At 46.1% G+C, this 23,282-nt stretch overlaps 1 protein-coding gene across 10 annotated transcripts in view; it reads right to left on the bottom strand.

The window, feature by feature from the left end:
- Window positions 1-23,282, bottom strand: part of LOC118290409 (protein eva-1 homolog A) — a 221,191-nt gene that overhangs the window by 2,323 nt on the left and 195,586 nt on the right. For 7 of the 10 annotated variants that reach the window (XM_035618055.2, XM_035618057.2, XM_035618059.2 and 4 more), the window contains 2 exons: window positions 4,506-4,640; window positions 1,163-1,336 (listed from right to left, as the gene is read on the bottom strand). In XM_035618055.2, the coding sequence (XP_035473948.1) occupies window positions 1,163-1,336; window positions 4,506-4,640 (309 nt within the window). Of the gene's footprint in view, window positions 1-1,162; window positions 1,337-1,509; window positions 2,558-4,505; window positions 4,641-17,988; window positions 18,008-19,212; window positions 19,232-23,282 lie in introns of those variants that run through there. The other 3 variants (XM_035618066.2, XM_035618067.2, XM_035618069.2) reach the window with 3 other exon arrangements.

Here is a 23,282-nt window from a genome sequence, read left to right as displayed (position 1 = left end):
AGCTTACAGCTCATGTGACTCACTTGCCCTGGCTCGGTGTTTTGGTTCGGTTATAATGTCTCACAAATTCTGCTCACCGTGGAATGTTCTGTACTTCTCCTTCCCTCGTCTACAGAAATGCATCCGTGCACGTCTTTAATATTGGCTGATGTTTACCACCCACTAAGGCTCGGGATGGACTGAGGTGCTTGTCCTCTTCTCAATAGAATCTGTCTTTCATTTCTGTTGTCAACCAAAGGGACACTTATCACATCCATCAGAGATTTAGGCACATCATGCTGTATTGAAGAAGACTTGAAGGAGGCTTGAAACTAGAGATTGAGACCATAAAGCTGAAATGTTTAGTGATACTCTTATAAATCGAGGGAGAAGTGGAGCCATTTTTTTATAAACTTATACCGAAACTGACCCGGACCCTCTGAGTGGTCTCTCTATTATCCAGCCATACACTGTGATTTCCTTTTTTAAAAAGGCAACAGTTAAAGGTCATCCTGAAAAATAACTTGACCTGGACTAATATTAATCAATATTATATAAAATGTTGTTGCAGCTTACAAATGTGAGAAGAGGTTTTCAAACGCAAACATTTATTTGACTGTTTGTACCTTGCATTTCATTTTATGTATAAACATTTTTATTTGAATCACAGAGTGGGGGGTAATAAAACAGGAAGTATCCAAACAGCCAAAAATCTTCCATATGTCCGCTTTGCCAGCTGGCCGGAGCAGGTGACTGACAGTGTGTGTGTGTGTGTGTGTGTGTGTGTGTGTGTGTGTGTGTGTGTGTGTGTGTGTGTGTGTGTGTGTGGTCACTATCTTGCTCAACATCTGCATTCCTCTGGACTACATTTACCCACCTCAGTCCCACGAAAAAGGAAACAGGGTTTTTTTATCCAAATAGAAGTGTACCACACACCACACACGAAACCATGCACTCAAAAAAAACCAAAAAAACAATGTCACTGATTTCCCCGGCCAAGAAGCTATCACGAGCCCATATTGTTCTTGGGGCATTAACATCCAGCTCTCTTGACTAATAACAAAGATAATGTAACAGTAGATCCCTGAAGTGGGATTTCATCTTTCCAAAAGGAGGGGAAAGAGGTTAAGGTCTTGGGTCTCTGGTCCATGTTATGTTTGACACAAAACGTTGATTCCCCCACCTGATATGAAGGTATAGGCTGCCAGTGCGTTGCTGATAAGGGCCATGTTGCCGTCAGAGGTGGAGTTGATGACGGGATTCATGCCTCTGGGCCGCAGTAGACTTTCTCCTCCTCCTCTTTCAGAGTCTGAAGACTTCTCCTCGTTGGGGTTCGTCTCCCTCGTCTTCTTTTTATCTGTAAAACACAACGGAGCAGGGAAGTTCAGTTTTCCAGCTCTATAGTCTGAAACCCAAAGGGACAGCTGATTATGCACTTGAACGTTTTCTTTAGACAAAGATGTTTTGTATTTGATGACTGTTGCCCCATGTGCAATGACACACAGGGAGTGTGTTTTCAACTATACGCACAGTCATATTACGACAGTCGCTGCTTTGGACATTTACGGTAAACCGAGAGCGTATCGCCTCTGAGGTACTGTGACTCCTCCACGCAGACCGGTGACTCATCCACAGTGGTTTTCGGTTTTCGATTTGACTGGACGCGCTTCTGTAAAAAGATGGATCACAAACAGCGAGACGCACACATGTCCGCAGAGGGCTGTGTGATTCAGAAGATAACACGTCATCCCACTTCTGTCAAATTCATTCCGACTCACTCAGGTCATTAAGAAACACAGAGCCACATGGGAAAAGCTTGCACTTGGGCAACATTTCTGAGAGAAATCTCAGAAAACAATCTATTTATAGATGGGAACAACTTTTTCCTCCTCTGGATTTGCACCACAGCGTGACTTCTTTCAGTGTTTACACGCCGGCTTGTGTTGTGTATGAAAGAGTAGAGGAGTCAAGAGGAGCACTGCAATAAAACAACCCTGAGGCTAAGACAGCCGGAATAAAGACCATCATTAAGGATCTCCGAGTGTGTACATAGTCATATTTACATATTAGTTGTTTTTTCTGGGGGGGGGTCAGCGTAGGTAAGCATGCTTCGGTGAACTGTCACACACACCGATGACCTCTAATTGCAGAGTCTCCGAGGTGTGTCAGGCCCTCTTTATCTGATAAATGCAGTTTAGACTGGAATTGCTCACTGCGGAGGTAAGTGTTTCCACCTGGACCCACTGCTGTGCCGCGCACATCGACTAGCGTTCAACCACACACACACACACACACACACACACACACACACACACACACACACACACACACACACACACACACACACACACACACACACACACACACACACACACACACACACACACACACACACACACACACACACACACACTTAGCCAAACACAGTCAGCAGAAAACACCCACAGTGCTGGAAAATACAAAACAATGGAAATACAGTGTGCTGCTTTTTTTCTGTAAGATGCGATCAACATGATCAAATCCAGGCGGATCAATAATCTTCACTTGGAAGACAAATGCTAATAATTCAATAAACAAATTAAACACAAAATCTGTGTTGAGAACCATTTTGGATGAGGAGTGATTTTATTTTTTCAGCATCGGTAACGGGGGCGTGTTGAGAACAGACGTCAGGCGAGCAGGGAACAGCTGGCATCGTGGCTCAGGGGACAAATAAACAGGAGTTCACCAAAAAGAAAAAGTCCAGGGAAAAGACAACAACTTCGTTGCCAAAGGATCTCTGGGAATTGCACGGCTGCAGAGACTGCACAGCAACAAGCAGCAAGGGCCGAGGACGGAGTCTATAAAAAGTCAGAATCTTGTGGTTTACAGCTTTGACCTCTTCTGTTGGGCGGGTTAGTTTCTTCAAAAAATGATCTGGTCCTGCCAATAGTGTTCAAATTCATAAAGTTTTATTTTAAATTGCAGACGAGAACCCAGAGTTTTCAAAGATAACAAAAATGAGTCCGGCTAAATTTGGGGGGGGGGGGGCAACTAGAAGTTTCCGTTTGCTTATACAATGCCATCGTTAAAGTGACGGCATCTTGGGCAAGAAATATTTCGCTCAATGTAACCATAACATTGTCTTATTGAATTTATGTAAAAAGCAACATATCTAATAGCCAGTTGGCTCATGTTAGCATCAAGCACTGATACAGGAATCGCACAAATCTCATCTATAGCTCTGGCAGGAAAGGAAATAACTCCTAAGTATGCCTTTAAGTAATACAGAGTGTGATAGATAAAATAGATAAAAAGTGTAAAATAGAAATTAAACAACGTTTCAACTCCCGAAAATGTCTGGAAAATTGGGGTCGGACATTTTCTGAGTCCTCCGTTCACGTTATGAAGAAACGAGCAGGAGATTTTCCGGTTCAGACGCGTTCACGGCTGCAGCAACATTTCTGGAACATTTCAGGTGAGGGATGGCGCCTGGATGCGAGCGTGCAGGAGGCCGGACACGACGACCCACTCGCTCGTTTTTGGAATTTTCCGGAGATTTTCCAGGTTTATTCTCAACATGGGCTCACTCTGACGTTTTAGGGGGCTGGCAGAAAAAATGTCCGGAGCGACATTTCAAGAGATTTGCGTTCGCACACACAGCCCCTCTGGACAAGTCCAGAAAAAATATCCAGGCTTCAGCGCATATCTAAAAAAAACATCTGACATGTCTCCATTGCTTTGTTTAGTTGAAAATGAACCAAGAGAAATGACGACGGAGGACGGATGTGTGTATTTAACAGTGTTCTTCTTGTTCCCCTCGTTTCACCGTCATATGATTCGTCCGCTATCACCACATCAGAGATGAAAAACGAGTTGTTCCAGATGAGCTGTGGGTGGAGTGTTTTTCGTAACCAGCGCAAAGGAAGGTGAAGCCAATCGTCCCGTCAGCACGTCTCCTGTCCGCTCCCCGTCTCCGCTCCTCATTCGTTCATTCGTCTCTCCTCCCGATCAGCACAGTGCCGGTGGCTGAGCCGAGTAATTAGTGTGCTGGACGCAGGCCACCGTCCCCCATGAATAAAGCTTTGTTTGAGTTTCCTTCCTTGCGGGCATCTGCCCGCTTTTCACTCGTTCATTTTCGTTGTGCCTCGCTCCGTCTTCTCCCTCGCTCTCTCTCTGGGAGTTTGACATTATAACATACTGATTTAGCCTGTGGTCACATGTAAGTGCAATCACTCGGTCGTGGAGAGCAGTATATTTTAAAAGCTCTACGATCATAAATAGCCCTGACCAGTGGCTCTGCTCGGATACATGTGGAAACAGTTAAAACTTGTGCGACATTAAATATACATACATGTTGTATGCCCTGCAGCTTGAGACCTGACCCCCCCTGTTCGTCTTGATGCCTGGGAGGCCTCGCGACTGTTAAGCGTTAACTGCTCTCAATGGGAGACTGTGAGTGTGTCTCTGTGTGTGTGTGTGTGTGTGTGTGTGTGTGTGTGTGTGTGAGAGAGTGAATAAGCTTGTGTGTTTGTCGATTTGCTCACCTGGAACAACGTCAGGGCTTTTGACTGAGCTCCCCTCCGGAGGGCCGTCTCCCACTATGTTGGGGTCATGGGCACTTGGGGGTGGGGAGAACACCGGTGGTCTGGGGCCTTGCTCCTGGAGCAACTTCTTTGGGACTTCAGAGAGAGAGAGAGAGAGAGAGAGAGGTGGAGAAAAGGATGGGGGGGGGGGGGGGGGGGGGGGGTTTGGGAAAGAGGGAATCAAAGTGAATAACAATTTATTGATCAGGTAAGATCATCGGCCGCTATTGGTTTACATCAGTATGAGGAATCAATCAATTTTACAAGCGTGTGTTTTCGACCACATTTTTTTTTTCCAATTCCAATTCCTTCAATAAAATTGTTACAACCTGCAATAAATCATGTTGGCTGCTGGGTGGTGGCAGAAATACTCTCGGAAGAAAACACTGACACATTATCACCTTATAAGAAGCAACCATCTTTGCATTTTTTGGCTTATTTAGTCTGCAAGCGTTTAACTCTTTGTGTCACAATTAACAATTTGTCAACTACTCGACTGCTTCTTTCTGCAATACACTTTTATCAAACGTGCAAATTCATTTGACAGGCGACATTTCACTTGTACAATATTAAAAATTCCAAGTTCTATCAAACTTCAACGCTCGTATCAGATCTCTTTTTGGTTTTCTGAGGCCTGTTCACTGTCCAACTTATCTAATCGTCAGAGTTTTACAGTCAATTGTAATCGATTCTTAGTGTCTGATTCCTCTCCCTAGAGTGCAGATAGCTGCAAAAGGAGTCCAGGTGATTTTGTTTTTGACGATTTGAAGTCTTAAAACGCTCAAATTAAAGTAAAAATACTTAAATCCGAACGAGTATTATGACAGAGGAATGAGGAGGCAATGGAGGAGACAGTCGTAAACAGCATCACGACCATGATTCACACACTCCTCCAGACCTTTGCGCTCTGATTCCCGGAAGCTTAGCTGCCGCCCCCACCCCGTCCCCCGACCTCACAGTGTCCTGTGAGTCAGGGAGTCAGCAGCACTCTTTCCCCCCGCAGACACAAACCCATAATGCAGTGGGCCATACATTCCTGCCCCGCTCTCATGTGGTTTTGGAGGCCGGGCCACGCTCCGGTCACTGTGTCCCGTCTGCCCTGTTAGATCGGCGGTGATTTACGGCTCGACAGATGACTCTCTGTCCAGCCGCTCGCTCGCCTGTCTGCCTGCCAATTCGTGCATTATCATGGCTCCGGACAAACAAATGGGCCGATGAGGAAAACCCTGCCGCTGTTTTGCTGACATCACACGCACTAACAGTGAAATCGCGACCTGGGATTTGAGGTAAAAAACAAAAATGGACCAGTTGCTAAACAATCAGATCAAATTTCCAGAGACGGACTTTGGCAGCGGTCCAGGAACCAATCAAAGCGCAGGAAGAGGCAGAGCGGAGCTGACAAAGCTCCACTTCACTGGACAGGACTTATTTCTTCGAAAACATTACAAGAGTTTGCCAATTATAAGCAGTAATGAGAAGACTTAGCTTGGACGGTAGAGATCGAGAGGAGATATTGGCAGAGGGACTGTCTCTGTTTCATGATGTGCATACTACACCATCAGCACACAAACATGACGTATCAAACATAACAATCGCTTTCCTTTAGAAGCACATGCATTTCAGAGGAAGAAGTGATGGCTGCTGTTTATGACATACCTGCACGCTCCAATACATTTTCCCCAAAAAACTGGTTGCAGGAAAGGATTTATTTTTGAAGTCTGCGGCTTATTCAACTGACAATTTTGAAGACTGGTTAAACTTAAAATAAATAGATTAGGCAAAAGCTGGTGCAGGAAAATTTCAGATCATATATAGTACTTGCTTAAAAAACTGACGTCAAACTCGATACATATTTCTTCAGCCAAAAACAAAAACCCCTCAAACAAATCAAATCTCGGCAAGACGTTTCACCGCACTGACACTTCCTGTTGGGGTCTGAGTGTTTGACAAGTGCACACCAGAAGATTATGGAAGGATTGGCCCCCAAAGTACAACATGTTTGATTTCGTTGTGACACTGCCAACTTGGGGTTGTATGAAAGAGATTTGAATCCGACTGCAGTTGCAGCTACAGATCATATATATGCTTCGGGACTACTGAGGCTGATTAGCTTCATCAGAAAGAGCCTGTAAGAGGCGGACCGACTTATTCTGTGATACATATATACATGTTTTCAGCTAAAAAGAGAGAATCCCTTCTGCCATCTAAATGCAGAAAAGCTGAGAGCCAATCGGCTCTCGCTCCGGCCTCTGCGCTTTACCATGTGTCGCGGACAAAAGGACCGGAGGCTGACGGCCAGACTAATAGAAGTAATAAATGATTTCTGGTCTCAATTTCAATCGTCCTCGAACCGCTTCACCTTCAGGAAGCAGGAAAATTCTACATGTAAATACTGCTCTGTGATTCCATCATATCGTGTGGCCAACCGCAACAACCTGTCACCTAACTGGGTTAAAGAAAACGAAGAATTTGAAACCCCATTTATTTCTGGGTCTGGTTGGCACAAACTAAATAAACACAGTCCCCCATATGAGGAGGGGGGGACGACGACGAGGCAGGGAAATGGAGAAATTGGATTCGGCCCGGCTCCCCCTGTCCTTCCTCGTCAGACTGACACACTAATCGCAGGTCTTAAAACTCCCCCGGTGCCACTTCCCCCGCCCCCCCCCCGTGCCACGCCCTGATTACAGCCTTCTGATTGGCCCTGATTGACTGCACATGTGGCCCAGGGTCACAGCTGAGACGAGGCACGGCGACGTGACACACTCTCACACACACGTACATTTTTGCCCGGCTGCAGAACATAATTGAGAGACGAAAGTGCGTGCACTCTGAACCGGCTGCGCCAGACGCACGTGCATGCACAGAACACGCATTGGGTGCATTAAACCGAGCCTCTTGTTTCAACAACACATCTATCCGAGCAAAAACACAGCCCCATTTCATATATCCTTTCCTGTACACTTTGTTAACAAGCGTTGGTGCAAGCGCAGGCGAGCCGGTCGCCTAAAAATAATTGTGAAAAAGTTTAAAAACTCTCACAGCAAATGGCCACAAACCGCACGCAAAGGGGGCCAAGGCAATAAAAAAGTGAACCCGCGTACGAGGGAGAAAGACTAGTGCAAGGGAGAGAAACCGAGCACATAAATCACACTCCGCCGTCTGCATTATAATGACACGGTCACATAAATGCGCGGCAAATGAGTCCTGGCGTATTCTTAATATAACTCTGCTGCGCGCGGGACCTGCGCCAGCGTCGCGCCTCTCGCGGAGGCCCGGAGGCCCGTATCGCCGCGGGGAGCGGAGACCTTTTAAGGCGGGAAAAAGAGCGGCCATAACAATGGCCCGTGTTTACACTGGCAGAGCCCGGCGTTGTTTTTTCACTGGGCTCCGCAGGGCCCAGAGTGTGTGTGCATGCCTGCATGTGCATGTTCAGAGCCACGCAGAGCACTGTTGTGACAAAGCCCCCGTAAGCCAGGGGGGGATATAATGAAATATTAAACCATGCTAAATCTGAGAGGAGATCAGATCCGGGCCAATAATTTGAACATACTTTGGCGTTTACGAGTACACACGGGGCGCTGCTGGGAGCTAAATATGTGGGGGTATTGTTTCAGGGGCACTCTTATAATGCTTCGTCTGCTTTATCTCTCCGAGAGGAGATGGCTCGATCACTTCTGCAATCCACGCTCTTAATGTGGTGATGCTCATCATAAATCATATTCAGGGGTGTAGCAAAATTGACCCTGTGTGTGGGTGTGTGACAGGAGATGTAATTCATATAAAGTTTTGTTCCTGATCAAATATCCCACAGTTCAAAAGAGAAATAGCATGAATCTTAAAGGAGTTGCACAGAAGATAACATTGGTGCTCAGATGATCAAATGTGCAACACTTTGGGGCAACAATTTACTGAAAGGAATCTACGGAAATGTTTTGTGGGAAAAGGTGCATTGAAACAACGTGCTGCTATACGTAGATGCATGGAAATGGCCGCGGTCAAAGTGTCTGGTTTCAATCAGCACACAGTTTCTACCTAATCTACAGCATTTCAGTGCTCTCTCTAGAGCCCCGGCGGCCAAGTCGACGCGCACACACACACACACAAACATGACAAAAAGTTCAGGGACACACTTAGGGAGTCACTAAATGTTTTTTTTTAATTTTATTCCCTGTAAGCTCTTTTCCCGGCTTCCCACACAGACAGGCATGCAGACATCCAAGAGCCCATCCACCCCCAACCACACACACACACACACGCACGCACGCACGCACGGACGCACAGGCAGACATTTTTCACTTTGCTAATGACATTCCGGCAGAACAACTTGTAAGACGAATAGGGAGTTGAAGGTGTTGAGATTGCATCCCTCCCTTATTCTTCTCTTCAACTCCCCCATCTCAACACTAACAGTGTCCAGCTGACAGCAGCTGATTGGGCCTGAGTTGTGTGTGTGTGTGTGTGTGTGTGTGTGTGTGTGGGGGGGGGGGGGGGGGGTCCTCTTTGACAGCTTTACTTGCAGAAGCTGGAATGTATTTCGTCAATGTAGAGACAAGACCGTGTATTGTTTCGATGAGAATGTGAACACTGACGGTTGTATACGTTTATATGCGAGAGCTGAATCTGTGTATTTTCGAAAGATTGAGAGCGTGTGTGTGTGTGTGTGTGTGTGTCAGAGGACATGGTTAACACGCTCATCTTTGTCTTGCGTACACACCGAGGTTTGGGTCTGGTAACGCTATCAAGGGACTGGTGGTCCGAGCTGAGGGCTTTTCTTGATCCGGCTACATTTTTATGTCAGCGTGGGCAATCAGACCTACTCCACTACATTATTAGGTTTAGTTGTGTGTGTGTGTGTGTGTGTCACAAGAATGACAACATACACTGGGAATGTGGTATCCTTAAAGGGGTCTTAAAGCAGCATAATAGTGGTTTTTGAACGTCTTAGCCCATAAACTATGAATTGCGTCTAATTTGCATGATTGTTGACAGTTTCCCACAGCATGCCACGAGTTTTAAACTCGATTCCAGCCTTCGAGACGGCCATTCATCTGCATTCACTTCACCAAATAATGCACAAGACAGACAAGCTGCTTTAAGACTTGAAACCGAAGTCCGGACATTTTCCCCGGGAAATTGGGAGAACGCAAATGTTGCTCCGTAGACTTTTCCAGAATGTTCCCTGCCAGCCCCCCCTTGTAGAAATGTCTGGAAGTGATCCCGTGTGACAATACAGCAGGAAAGTCTCAGGAGAAGTCACAGCGAGCGAGTGGGCGCCACAGGAAGTTCTGGGAAAAGTGTCTGCTGTTGTGAGCGCGTCTGACTCCGACAATCTCCTGATGCGTTCCTCATATGTTAAAAGGCAAACCTCCGGGAAAATGCCAGAGATTTCCTGGAGGCCATTAAAACATGGCATCTTGCGTTCGTCTATTTGGGTCACCGTGAGCATCTTCGAGTGTAGGACACAAGCAGATAAAACTGTGGAACATATGGATGACACTGTCACAGAGAAACTTTAAGGGGGAAAACGAGAAGAGATCAAATATTAGAAAATATGAAATCACTAAGTGTTTTTTCTAAAGACAAACGATGATTTTTTTTTAGCCGGGAACATTACCAGTTGGGCGATGTGCTCCCCCTGCTGAACGACTGCCATCAAATTGTCCCTCAGCAAGGCTCTTAATCCACCCGGAGAACTCTTCTGGAGCTAATCTTTGGCCGATCGTGGAAAACTGGCTAAACTAGAAGGTTGACTGCAGCGACTGCTTGTGACTGTGTAAATAAGAGGCAGACGCAGCCCAGGAAACATTTACAGAACAAGTTATAAAGAACCAAGCCTCAAATCCTGGAGATCCAGGAAAAGTTCGGCTCTGCCTTTTGGCCGGATGCTTGAATGGCTAATCAAATCCGTGGTCTCAATTCATGCGGTCAGCGCAGAGTGCGTATAGGCGAGAGAAAAGCCCTTGGTTGGCAGGAGCTTCTTGTTTCCGACGACTGTTCGCCGAAGAAGATTGTACTCCACTCACGCAGCGCACACTATGACATAGCGTGATGGTGACAGAGTCTGAAAGCATCCAGAGTCGGGGTATTGAGGGTTGGGGAGAGCAACCCCCCCCCCTTCCTGCCTCTCCGAGCCCCCTGCCCTACATTCAGCTGCAGAACATAGAATTCTTTTCCCATTTACTTTAATGGATAGCACACATCCCTCTGCTGTGTAACACGCACACGCACACGCACACGCACACACACACACACACACACACACACACACACACACACACACACAGACAGAGAGAGAGAGATGCCACAGCATGGGCTCTGAATGTGATCACTCTCACTTCACCGCAGCCATCAGCTATACTCCAAAATCCCAGCTGTTTTGGCTATTTAAACGCTCCCCCCGTACACCACACGTGTGCACGGACACGCAGTTGGTGTCATTAACGTGGAGGCAGAAATAGATGCTCTGTTGACAGTGTGGGGTCATAACAATCAGCGAGAAGTTCACTCAGATGTGGAAACCCCCCTCCCCTCCTTCTCTCCACACACACACACACACACACACACACACACACACACACACACACACACACACACACACACACACACACACACACACACACACACACACACACACACACACACACACACACACACACACACACACACACACACTTTTGGAAAATATCCACCAACTCAGTCATTTTTTCCCCGGAAATGTTGTTGTTGTTGTTGTGAACGCATCAGACTCAGACAATCTCCTTCCGCGTTTCTTCATAAGTGAACAACTGTTGAACTCTATCTGCCATTGTACTTATATTATGACTATGATGAAGACGCGTTTTTATAGGTCCCCCGTTACTGTAGTTAGTCAGTGACAGTGAGAAATGAAACAACAACTGTTTCTCAGACATTTAACCAGGTGCCTCCAAAGATTTGAATTACAATTCTTTGATGTGGAGAAAGCCCACCGGTATTTTGAAGTCCCACTCCTTAGGACGTAAAAGCTCACGTTACTCAGACTGTCGCCAAATTGTGGGCTAATGCTGATTGATTGATCCGCTCAATTGCGACACTGCAAAGTCTGGTGACGGCTGCAGTCGTCTGCTGTAGTCTCGAGTTCACGGGAGACAAAAGTAACAAGAAACAAGCCCATTTAAAGTTTCAGTAGTTGTACGAGCGATACCTTATTTGAAAAGTAATTAGTTACACTACAAGATACGGCCAAAAGTAGCTGTGTTACAGTAACGTTTATCCCCAGCATACCTCATTGGTGAGGCCTAAACTCTACTGGCATTTTCATTGTCATTTAATGAGCATGTCGGTGTGTATGGATTTGTCTGATTCGACTGGTCGGGTGATTTATTTGGCAGGATCGACTCAACTCCCCAGATGTCAACTGATATCTGGGCTCATATTTTTTAACAAGGGCCAATAAAAATGGTAAAATTAGATTTAAACATTTTTAAATGGCAAAAAACGAACTAAATGTAATTAAAACAAGACATTTAAAATGAAATTTACAGTCAAAACTCCGCAGTTTAACTAGTTGGACATATATCGTATATCAGCAACTCATTTGTTGTTCTTTCCTTTAAAAAAAACAAAAAAAACAACCTGTGTACAGTAGAATGTGGTCCTTTGGCAGTAATCAATCTGTTCCTTCAAAGAAAAAAGGGTAAATCTTGGTATGATTGTATGAATCTCAGTAAAATTATAAATCTCTGAACAAAAGCATATGTATATATATATATTTATTTGATTTTTTTAAATCTAGTGTGACCTCTGTCCTTGCCGAAATGCGCGCTGCCTTTTGAAACCCCTGATGTTTGTGTTTCCACGTCTTTTATCGGCTGGACGTGGGAGAGGCGCAGCCGCTGTCCAAGTCAGCGCAGACTCATCATTATCTGATGCTATGCCCGGGTCAACAAGGATGTGCCCGGCGCTGAATCACCAAAAAAAAAAAAACCCCAGCGCCGCCCGCCTAAACTCACTCCTTCATATCAGAGTCGTGAGGTAATGGGATGCGGGGGTTTTGATTGGGTCAGAGGGCTGCTGAGGTCGTCGAATGACAGTATCTTGTGAAAACAGTCGGGGGCAGAGATTCGTCATTTGTTGTCACTGACATGGAACAGAGAGAGAGAGAGAGAGAGAGAGAGAGAGAGAGAGAGAGAGAGCAGATAGTGGCAGCACTTGTCACACAATCGCGAGAGAAATAAAAGGCAGCGGCATTCAACAGCGATGTTCCAGCATGTGTCAAGTCTGATCTAAACAATGGCCCTATCTTTAGCTGAAGGCAACAACTGACACACACACACACACACACACACACACACACACACACACACACACACACACACACACACACACACACACACACACACACACACACACACACACACACACACACACACACACACACACACACACACACACACACACACACACACACACACACACACACATTAATAAAATCAATACCTGGCATCATGGAAATCTACTGGGACTTAGAGGAATGGAGGGTTGTTTGGTGAAAGATGAACCATGAATAACTATGTTCAGCCCTGTGTTTTCTTTGCAATACCTTTCGTGTTCCCAATCTCACGAGTGTTTACATCAAACGGCTTTGCGATCTGACTTTTAATCAGCAGTGTCAGAGCAGCGATAAAGCCCTCGAGTTTCAATGACGCCGTTTTCAGACATCATTCTGATCTCTGGTATATGAATATTACTAGTAAGTCTGGTTTTGAGAAACAAATCTTGCATTCATACGTCTCACTTTAGTCTGCATGCACACAGCGACGGCCTCATTAGTTCAGATAATCCACAAAAATGAACAACTGTTAATTCAAATTAAAAACTGCCTCCTGTGTTTTTAAGAAGCATGCGACTGAGTATTTGATGGAAATGAGAGTTTGTGTTAACACCCATCCCTGCCGTCCAAGGCAGCTGGGTCACATTACTGTGAAACTCCAATACATAAAGATGAATAATGAGCAAGGAGACAGCAAGAGAAATGTGGAGGGGGGAGGCAGGAAGCACGATGAGACAAATGACACAGAAACCAGTGAGGATAAGTAACAAAGTGTGGAAAATCAACTTGGGAGATTGATGCGATAAAAACTCTAAACCCGAGGTCAATATGCTCCCGTCACAAAGTAGCAATACATTAAGTTATCAGGCGGAAAAAATAAGTGTTTAAAGTAGGTGGTGGACTAGTGATTAGTGTTTTATTGCAGTATAAAGTAAAGCAGTGCAGTAATCACCTGGATATTAAAACAAGAATTCAGTTGAACAATAAGCTTCACTCCATCCCACAACAGAGGATCGTCCGACGTTCATCAGGTCGAGCAGCTCATTACCCTGAATGAGTCTCTTTCATAAAGCAAACTGCATTAAAGAAGCTCATTGAAAGGATCGGAGACAAAGATAGTGAGGCTGCGGCATTACAGCACCGGTCCACTTCCCCGGTGGATTTAACACGTCCCTGTTCTTGGTTTTGTCCTGGTGAATATGAGTTTATTCCGCCTACACAGTCTGGACGAATGGTCAGACGCAGACGGCGAACCACGGGGCAGCGGGTTCAGTGAGTTCGACGTACACTAAGAGAAGAAAATTGTTTACCGATTACAGAAAATTGGCTTCAATTGGTAGCGCACGGAAGTTAATGTCATCATCGAAAGTAATGTCATCAATTGTGTTAACATAACTTGTTGACTTTAATTTCGAACAAACTTGATTTATGTGTGTGTTACCAGCTAAAGTAATCTTTTGAAATTGGTCCAGTGTAACTTAAATGTAAAGGCTAAAGAGAAAACAGGATTGTGAGCACGAGGCAGAAAGTGTGACCACAGTGTGTCTGGGGAGAGATGCTGCTCGAGTCAGGCAGCGTTTAGGAGCCCCGTCCACAACACACACCGGCTTTTCAGCAAACGCCAGAAATTAGATTAGATTACAAGCCATTGTTTCCCAAATGACCGGGGATTATACCGAAACAAAACAACACAGACTGACAGCAGACAGTGTTTCGGCATCTGCGTGTCATTACGCGCTCTGTGATTTGATGCAGACCATCGCACTCCGTTGCTCCTTCTTCATCATCTTTGGTAAAATACACCACGACCTGCCCCGCCTCGTGTACAGTAGTGCTTGTCTGTCCACCGCACCCTGTCATTGCCAGGTAATTAGACGAGAGCCCCTAAGTGGGACGTGAATCACAGGTAGCGGGATTCAGACCAAGTAATACCTCACCGTGTTGCACAGACGGAGGACACGTGATAAGAATCAGGCATCGCAGCACTCAAACTGAGGGAGTTGGCGTGTTCTCGAGCGTACAAGAGAGGGAGGCATGTTTTTTCTCTCTCCGTGTGTTGACAGGCTGCATGGGCCACATTAGCGGTCAGACCTGGACAGAGAAAATGATAGTGACGTCTGGGTCACCCCCCGAGTCAGTCATCGGTCTTATCACCACAAGCTCGCTCGCACGCCGAACGCACGCACGCACGCACGCACGCACGCACTCCAGTGCCGATAGTACAGGTACGCAATTTTAAGGTTTAGGTTACAGAAGTTATCTTTTCTTTGGTGCCGTCCATTGAGAAATAAAACCTGTACTTTTTTTTATCACAAACTACCAGATAATAGAATAAGTACAGAATCCGTGCAAAGGATTTTGTTCAAGCGGTTTTTGATGCTCGTGGCTAAGGGCACATTTTAGCCGGTACCACCCAGCGACCTGTCCCACCTCAGCAGACATTTGACAATGCTCTACTATGGGCTATTATTAGTAGCAGCTCCGAAAATAGACTTTGGTAGGCGGGTTGCTATCGCAGGCCACGCCGAGCAGCTGCTTGCGATCAAGAGAAATCATGGAGGGCGGGCAGATGAGAGGAAAACATTTCCTTTCATTTCCCTCCTCGTGGCCTGGGCTTTCTTGTCAGTGAATGCATATACTGTTCTCCAGTGGGTTTTCTGGGTACAGCTGGGTCATCTGTTTGTCTTGCCGTCTGCGTTCTCCTGCAACATGCCGTCTGCGCCCTGTCGTCGTCTTCTCCTTCTTCTTCTTCTTCTACCACCTCCGTCAAGACTCAGCTGCGGTCTTAAAACAGCTTGAGCCGCAGCAGATGCAGACGCACGTCCTCGGGGGTTAAGAGTTGAAGAGAGAGAAGGAGGAGGAGAGAGCGGCAGCGGGACGAGCGGATGGACGCGGAAGGCTGCCAGAGACACTGTTACAGCCGTCTTTTTAAATAAACACCTGCTGCGGAGGCTGGAGTGCCCGGGGGGGGGCATCAGAGATCAGATCCGAGATCCTGCAGTCTGCAACACTGCGTCTGTGATTAGATAATGAAACTGAAGCTAACAGAGTTACAACGTTGCAAACTATCTCCCAAGTCCCAGAGCCACAGCTACTTATCCCGTTATGCAAGCACGAGGACACACACAACTCCAACGTGCTGTAGCAGAGTGTCCACACACATAAAACCCCATTTGCCCACCTCTCAAATATACTTAGATAGCCCCGAAGACGTCTAGTGGGATTGATTGATTTATCTCCTGTTGTTTCTTTTCCAAAATTCGAGGACTGCTTGGTTTGCTCTCGACTGGACCGCTGCATCTTTGTGTGACCACAATCCTGTTAACACTTGTGGGAGGAAGGGGTGTTTTTCAAACACTTTATTTTTCTCCCTTCACAAACAGTAGAGGACGCGATAAACTTGATGTGTTTTCCCCTCGGTTTTGGTTTCTTTTTCCGGCAAAACAGAATTTCCAGCCAAGTGACGAGCATCACTTCAAACCCCACGTTCACTCCTCTCCTTGGTTTCGGAGCGATACTGTGTGTCTGGCACGGGAGCGGTACAGAGCATCAGATTCAGCACCAGAAATACTTTATGGAGCCACGGAGGAAACTGGGTTTCGTTACAGCTGCTGCAACCAAGAATAGAACCACAAGAAGAGGGTTCTACAAACACAATGTGGGCAGTTACCTATCAGCAGTTAACCCCGTCAGGCCCAGGCATTAAGTGAGGCTTGCAAATGACGCAACTTGTAAATCTCTCATCATATCAATAGCTTTGGTCAATGCGATTGGCCGTAACACCTCCACGAGTGCTGTTACTGTACAGCAATCCAAACAACATGTACACGTACGCACCGGAGCTCTCGTTCTACTAAATGGTCACACTAAATACCCTCTCTACCCAACAGGAGTAAAACTCCTTGTCACAGCTGCGAGGATTCGTCTTCTCTATCCCCCCGGCCCCAGCCTGCAGATTTTGCTTTCCAGCTGTGCTGTAAATCTTATTCAGTATCAAACGACTGTAGAAAATCCTCAGACGGGAGGCCAACTGTGGCTTATAGAGTCAGAAAACGCAATGTGATCTGCAGTGGTTGTCTTTTTTTCACGCCGCATTGGTACGGACGGTGGTGGGTGGCGGGGGGGGGGGGAGATTTGACATAAGACAGACTCACACAGGACTACACCGACGCATAGATCATCAGTTGACACTTAAAATCACATACACATTACACAGGACACCTTTCACGCACATATATCAAGGCCTGGGACAGAAAGAGACAGGAAGTATCGGTGGGAGGGACGAAGACGGGGAGCACACAAATCAGTCTACACCAAGCGAAACTTTTTTTTTTATCTTTCATGTCGACCATACATAAGTATAATAAGACTTAAACAAATGACTGCTGGATAGGAGAAAGATGCCTCTCATGCTTTCCAACTGTTTCCAGTCTGTCAGCTAAGCTCAATGTTCCCTGTCTCGCACTACACATTTGCCCTACAGGCACGGGAGTGACATTGATCTTCTCATCTAACATTGAGGTAATAAAGTGCGTAAGCATATTCCCCAAATGTAAAATCATTCCTTTTAATAGGATAATTGAGTTTATTAGAATGTATTTATACACACTAGCGTAGAAACTGTGATGTGGCTCAAGCAGGGTCAAGGGCTTGCAAAAAGATAAGAGTTGCCAGAATGAATGTGGTTTTGCGAGGTAGAGGACCACCCGTGGATTCATCACTGCTGACCTTTATGGGGCAACTGTCATATTAACACTGGTTGAGTTTTTTATCTGGCAAATGAAAGAGCGGGGGTCGTGTGATGAAAACAAAGAACATGTGGCTGTGGGTCTTTAAAAACTCTCTAAAAAAAAAAGTCTTTGTACTTTTATAATGCAGAAAATCACATATCACATGTCATTATTGCAACATTTCTTTTGACATTAAATTTTGGTAAAACTTCTGCTTACTGTATTCCTTCATGCTCAAGAGAGTTTTTTTCATGGCAGCTTCATTGGGCCATTGGCGTTTGCAAGAAGAGCAAAGCAACTTCCCCCTACATACATGTTATGTACAGAAGAAAATGCTAACTTCCTTATGATATGAAACGCTGGACAATCAACTGGAAATCAACTACTTTCCCTCTCTTACTTTGACTGTGATTCCAAGTGGCCTGCAGTGAACCTGGCACCGATGACAACGGAGTCCCGTTGAAGGTTTGCTCCCGTCAGCGAGCTCGACAAAAATCTTGGATTGCGCAAAAAGCAGCATCACAAAGTCCGTCTGGTTTGGCCACGGCTTTAACCAGACCCACGGAGGGCCTGGTTCCACTGTGGCCTCGCTAAACAAACACAACTCGGAGGTCTGGCTTTGCTTTCGCTGACGGACGTCATTATGCACGGCGATCAAAAAACAAACATGCTGGCAGAGAGAGACGTCCAGCTCGTCAGCGTGGGCCGAGGGCGGGAAAATCCCTATTGGCGAAAAAGGGTTAGAGGTAAAAGAGAGAAGAAGAAGAGAAGAGGTGGAGTACAGTGGCTACTTTTGGGTGAGTGACAGACAGTCAGTTACACTTTTGTCTTTTCTTGTTTTTTCTTTTTAACGTGTTGTGTGCAGTCTCAACTGTTCCTGAATTGACACAGAATCCTCATCTTTCCTTTTTTTTTAATTGCCATAAAAAGCAAGTGAAAAGAAGAGATTGGGGGATTATCCAGGCTCGTCCAGCCAACTCTACTGTATTCTGTTATTAGTGGAGAAAAGCCAAGATCAAAACAGAGCCTGCCCCCCCCCCCCTCCAGCCTACACAGGAATTAAGTGGTCAAACTGACTGAAAATGGCCACTTTCACCGTGCCGTCTGATCAACAACTGCGAACTTCAGGATTCCAAATATACATATGTCCTTCCGCGCATCAAGTCAACGGTTCCTCAGCACAAAACAAAACACAAAGAGCAGTATTTCAAACTGCTGCTCGCAAGACCGGGGGCGACGAAAGGGTAAAACTGCGTGAATCTGCATGACTCGAGGCAGCCACTGGGAGCAGTCACTGTGAATCAATGATACACAAGTCAGCGGTTCCCAGGCACTCCGTGTGAAGCCCGTCTTCTATATCACACTTGTATCACATGAGAGCACGTGGGCCAATTTGTACCAACATAAATGACTTGCTATATTAGTATAGCAGCTAATCATAAACCCCTACGAGAGTGCGCGCGCACACACACACACACACACACACACACACACACACACACACACACACACACACACACACACACACACACACACACACACACACACACACACACACACACACACACACACACACACACACACACACACACACACACACACACACACACACACACACACACACCTTAAGAGTAGAACCCACTCGGGTACTGGTGTCAAGTTGCAGACAGGAAACAGATGGCCTGCTGGGAAAAGAAAGAGAAAAAGGGCATGCCGAAGGAGGCCAAAGAGAAAAACGCTTCCCCCCCTCTTTCTCTCCCTACATCCCTTCTTCCTTCCTTCCTTCCTTCCATCATCTCTTCATCCTCAGCTGGAGGTAAAAAAAAGCGAGGCCGTGGCGGTGTTCGGAGGGCAGAGCGGCCGCCTCTGGCTCCAGATCACAGCGCCGGGAGTCTCTTTTAAATAACAGCCCAGCACACGGCTCCTCGGCTCCTCGGCTCCGGGCCAGTGCCATGGGGCACATGGGGCCTGCAGGCCTGTTGAAGACGAACACATCCCAGCAGTGGGGCAGACTACATTTAAGGCCTGCAGGGAATAATACTGCTATCAAGTACAAATTTAAGTTTTAAACTTGCACTGCACGTCATGTGAAAAGGAATATGTGACTCACGTTTCCACTGCAGTGTCGGATGAGATGATCAATATATCACTCTCAAACGTGCACTGTAAACACGGAGATAGCAGCTGGTTAGCTTAGCGCACCATACGGCGGAGACGTAAATCAGGTAGAGACAGGATGTTGAGGACTTGGGGAGAGTTATGTGCGGGACTACTTCTTGGACAGATGCAATGACGTCCTGTCAATTTATTGCCGCCATTAGCAAGAGGCCTGTCAGGAGCAATTTCTCCTTCCCTCAAGTCCTTGTGCTATGCTAAGCTAACAAGCTGCTGACAGACGCTAAAACGATACTGTTAACCTGTATGTTTTCTCTTCTTAGTAAGTTTGACCGATTGACGTCATACTGTGGTCAACTTTTGATCTACCTGCCTGCTTGTGTTTCTCGCCCTGCAGGAGCCCAAAACCAGTGAAAAAAAATGAGGCAATATATCAGAACTATCCCCCAATTAAGTCTTCATCAATAATGAACCGTTGGGGAAAAGTGGCCGAGACTTATCTCCCATTACTCATTAGAATACACTGATACCTAGGGACCAGGGAGGCACATTCAACAGGTGACCTGTGAAGTCGACTTCCTTTCAGAAACAACCTCCTGACCTTTGCCTGGTACACAGAGTGGACCCATCAGCTGCTGAGGCCAGATAACCTTCGACCCCCGGAGGAAAGCAATCGGAGATCAATATTGTCTTGAGTAAGGCCGCCCCTCCTCAGAGGAAGCGTTGATAAGAGGACTGACCCCGGCGGTTTGGGCTCGTGATCCATCACGTTTACTTGATGCTCTGCGTCCTGTGTTTTCACAAGGTCTCAGATCTTTACCGCAGTGAAGCTTCTACGTGATGTGATGTCCAGACTGTGTCAAAAAGTTTCCAGGGTGGGACTCGAGGTGTAATCAATCGTTTAGGCTCCAAGACCTGCCGATCAAATATGCTCCGTTATAATAGTATATAATAATAATGTACAATAACCCAATATGAATATTTGACCTCAGTCTGTATTTTATTAGAACATCTCATACAAGAAACATGTTTTAATGACTGTTTTGAAGTTCAGACAGCGCAGATGGAATATCCATTTTTTATTAGAAACATATACTGTACGTCAAATATTATTACACCACATGTAACCAATGGCTACATCATGCACACCAAGTGTAATTCAAAGGATACGAGCCAATGTCCTGTATCAGCAAACCACCTCGAAACTCTTGTTACCTACTCCAACACCAGTAGCTGTTTCTCCTTTAAATAAGTACTGGAATAGGCCATGAGATAAAAATCAGTCGTAAAAGCTTAGCACCTTATTAGATATGACTTCAGATCACAGCAGATGTTCTGCCTTCGACTGGGCAGACATCTGAAAACTCATTATATGCTTCATACAAAAACCCCGGGCTGTAAAAATACTCAGACATCATTAAGCATGTCGGCTAATTTATAAAACCTGAAATGAAGCGGCGATAAAACTTCTGAAGGCAACGCAACCCGAAACACATGTTTACTGTATATTGAGACCTAGTAGAAGTGGGGCCGACTGTAAACACATGTTTAGATAGAAACCTCCTCTCGATGTCTCGTCACGGAGACTCTGGGTCTTCATTAACTTTTCACTCTGTAATCCTGCTGCAAAACAGTTCAACCTTTATGGGAAGTCTCAGGGGGGATTGCTGAGGAGTGTTTGGGCTTTTTGAAAAGTCTCCAGACTTCTCATAAGGAGTCAACCGAGCCAAAACAAAGGTGTCTACCTGAAAAGAGTCTTTTTCTTTGTGTGTAAAAGGTTTAGCATGTTTGCCAATGCGTTCCAACAACAGTTCATATATTTAAATTCAATATGTTGATGATTAACTACTTGTATGTTATGAATGTCTCTCCTTCTCCAAGTCAACAGCTCTTTCTTTCTTTTTTCCCGCCATGCCACCAAATCCTCGTCTAAATCAAGTCTCTCTGCCTCTTCTACCCATGCAGCACATGTTTCTGGGGCTCGTAGCGATCCTCGCCCCTCAGGACAAATTGAGTTTAATGGGGGGTGAGGCGGGGTGAGCCGAGGGGAAGAAGGAGAGGGGAAGGCAGAGAGAGGGGCTGTAAAAACATGGCGCATGCGACTCCATGCCAGTCCCTGTGAAGAGAACCAGCGGCCTTAATGTTTTCACCCCATGACATTACTCGGGAACAGTAACATGCACTGGCACGGCTTGGACAGAAACACATTCGCCAAGCACACGGGCAGGTTAAGACGCTCACAGTTAAAAGGTAGATACCAGTTGGCCCAGTTGACACTAGGCAAGTGAGCAAACATACACACCTTTGGCAAAAAAAAACCCAGCATGAACACACACAGTTGGTATGCACCTCAACACTGGGCTTTTTCTACTCGCCTCCCGGTGCAATGCTCTGGTTTAATTAAGTGCTACTACTGTGAGGGTTCCTCTAAGGCCAACACATCCAGGAAGAACGCAAGTGCGCGCGTGCGCACACACGCGGCCTCTCTCAGAAGTGCAGCGTCCTTCACCTTGACCAGAGGAGCCTGCGGGAGAAAATGAACTTCCCTGGGCGAGCATGGTTTGCTAAAGAGCGACTGAAAAGGCAGGAACCCTGCTGAATAAAAGGCATTCAAGAGGTCCTCTGGCCTCTTGTCCACAAGTCCACATCTCCCAGACAAGAGCATGAAGTGGACACACACACATCTTTTAGGAGGGCATACCGTACCTACAGTGCCAAACTATTTCCACATCACTCTATTGAAAGTTGAATATTCAACCATAGTAACCTTCCAAACTATGTCAGAACATGATCAGATTTAAGGTGCCTGGATGAATGTGTTTCAGACTAACACTACGTGTGCGCACACACGCACCCACCCACCCACCCACCCACCCACCCACCCACACACACACACACACCCACACACACACACACACACACACACACACACACACACACACACACACACACACACACACACACACACACACACACACACACACACACACACACACACACACACACACACACACACACACACACACACACACACACACACACACACACACACACACACACACACACACAGGGAACATCCAAGTTTAATTTTTAAACGGGTCAGCAAATTATTTTTTATTATTTGTGAAAATTCAGCCTGGTTTCTCAACTGTTTCTTGATTTGTGCTTCACTTATCACTCACTACATGTGTCTTCACAGCAGCACAAAAAGAAGTCTGCGTTTTTGGATCCTGGAGGTGTTAAGTTCTTTGAACCCTTCCCCATTCCTGCGAACCACAACCATTTTCTTTTCGCCCTTTCCCACCTCGATGACCTTTTAAATCTCACCGGGATCCGGGGGACTTACCCCACAATCTCACCGGGAGATAAGCAACTCCCCACAGATGATCCCCCTCAAATCCCTCCATCCAGGACCAGTCCAGGCAATAACACTGGCATCAGAGGAGCAATAAAACACTGCTCCTCCAGGAGAAGACGGCCGGTTCAAACCTCCATCAAAGAATTGGCCAGAGAGGAAAGGAAAAAGCTCGGTTGCTGCACATGAACTACAAAGAAAAAGGGGCTCCACCATTTTGGAAG

This window comes from Scophthalmus maximus, chromosome 18 (genome assembly GCF_022379125.1).
Source record: "Scophthalmus maximus strain ysfricsl-2021 chromosome 18, ASM2237912v1, whole genome shotgun sequence".
NCBI classification, from domain to species: Eukaryota; Metazoa; Chordata; class Actinopteri; order Pleuronectiformes; family Scophthalmidae; genus Scophthalmus; species Scophthalmus maximus.
This window is presented reverse-complemented; position numbering and strand designations above follow the sequence as displayed.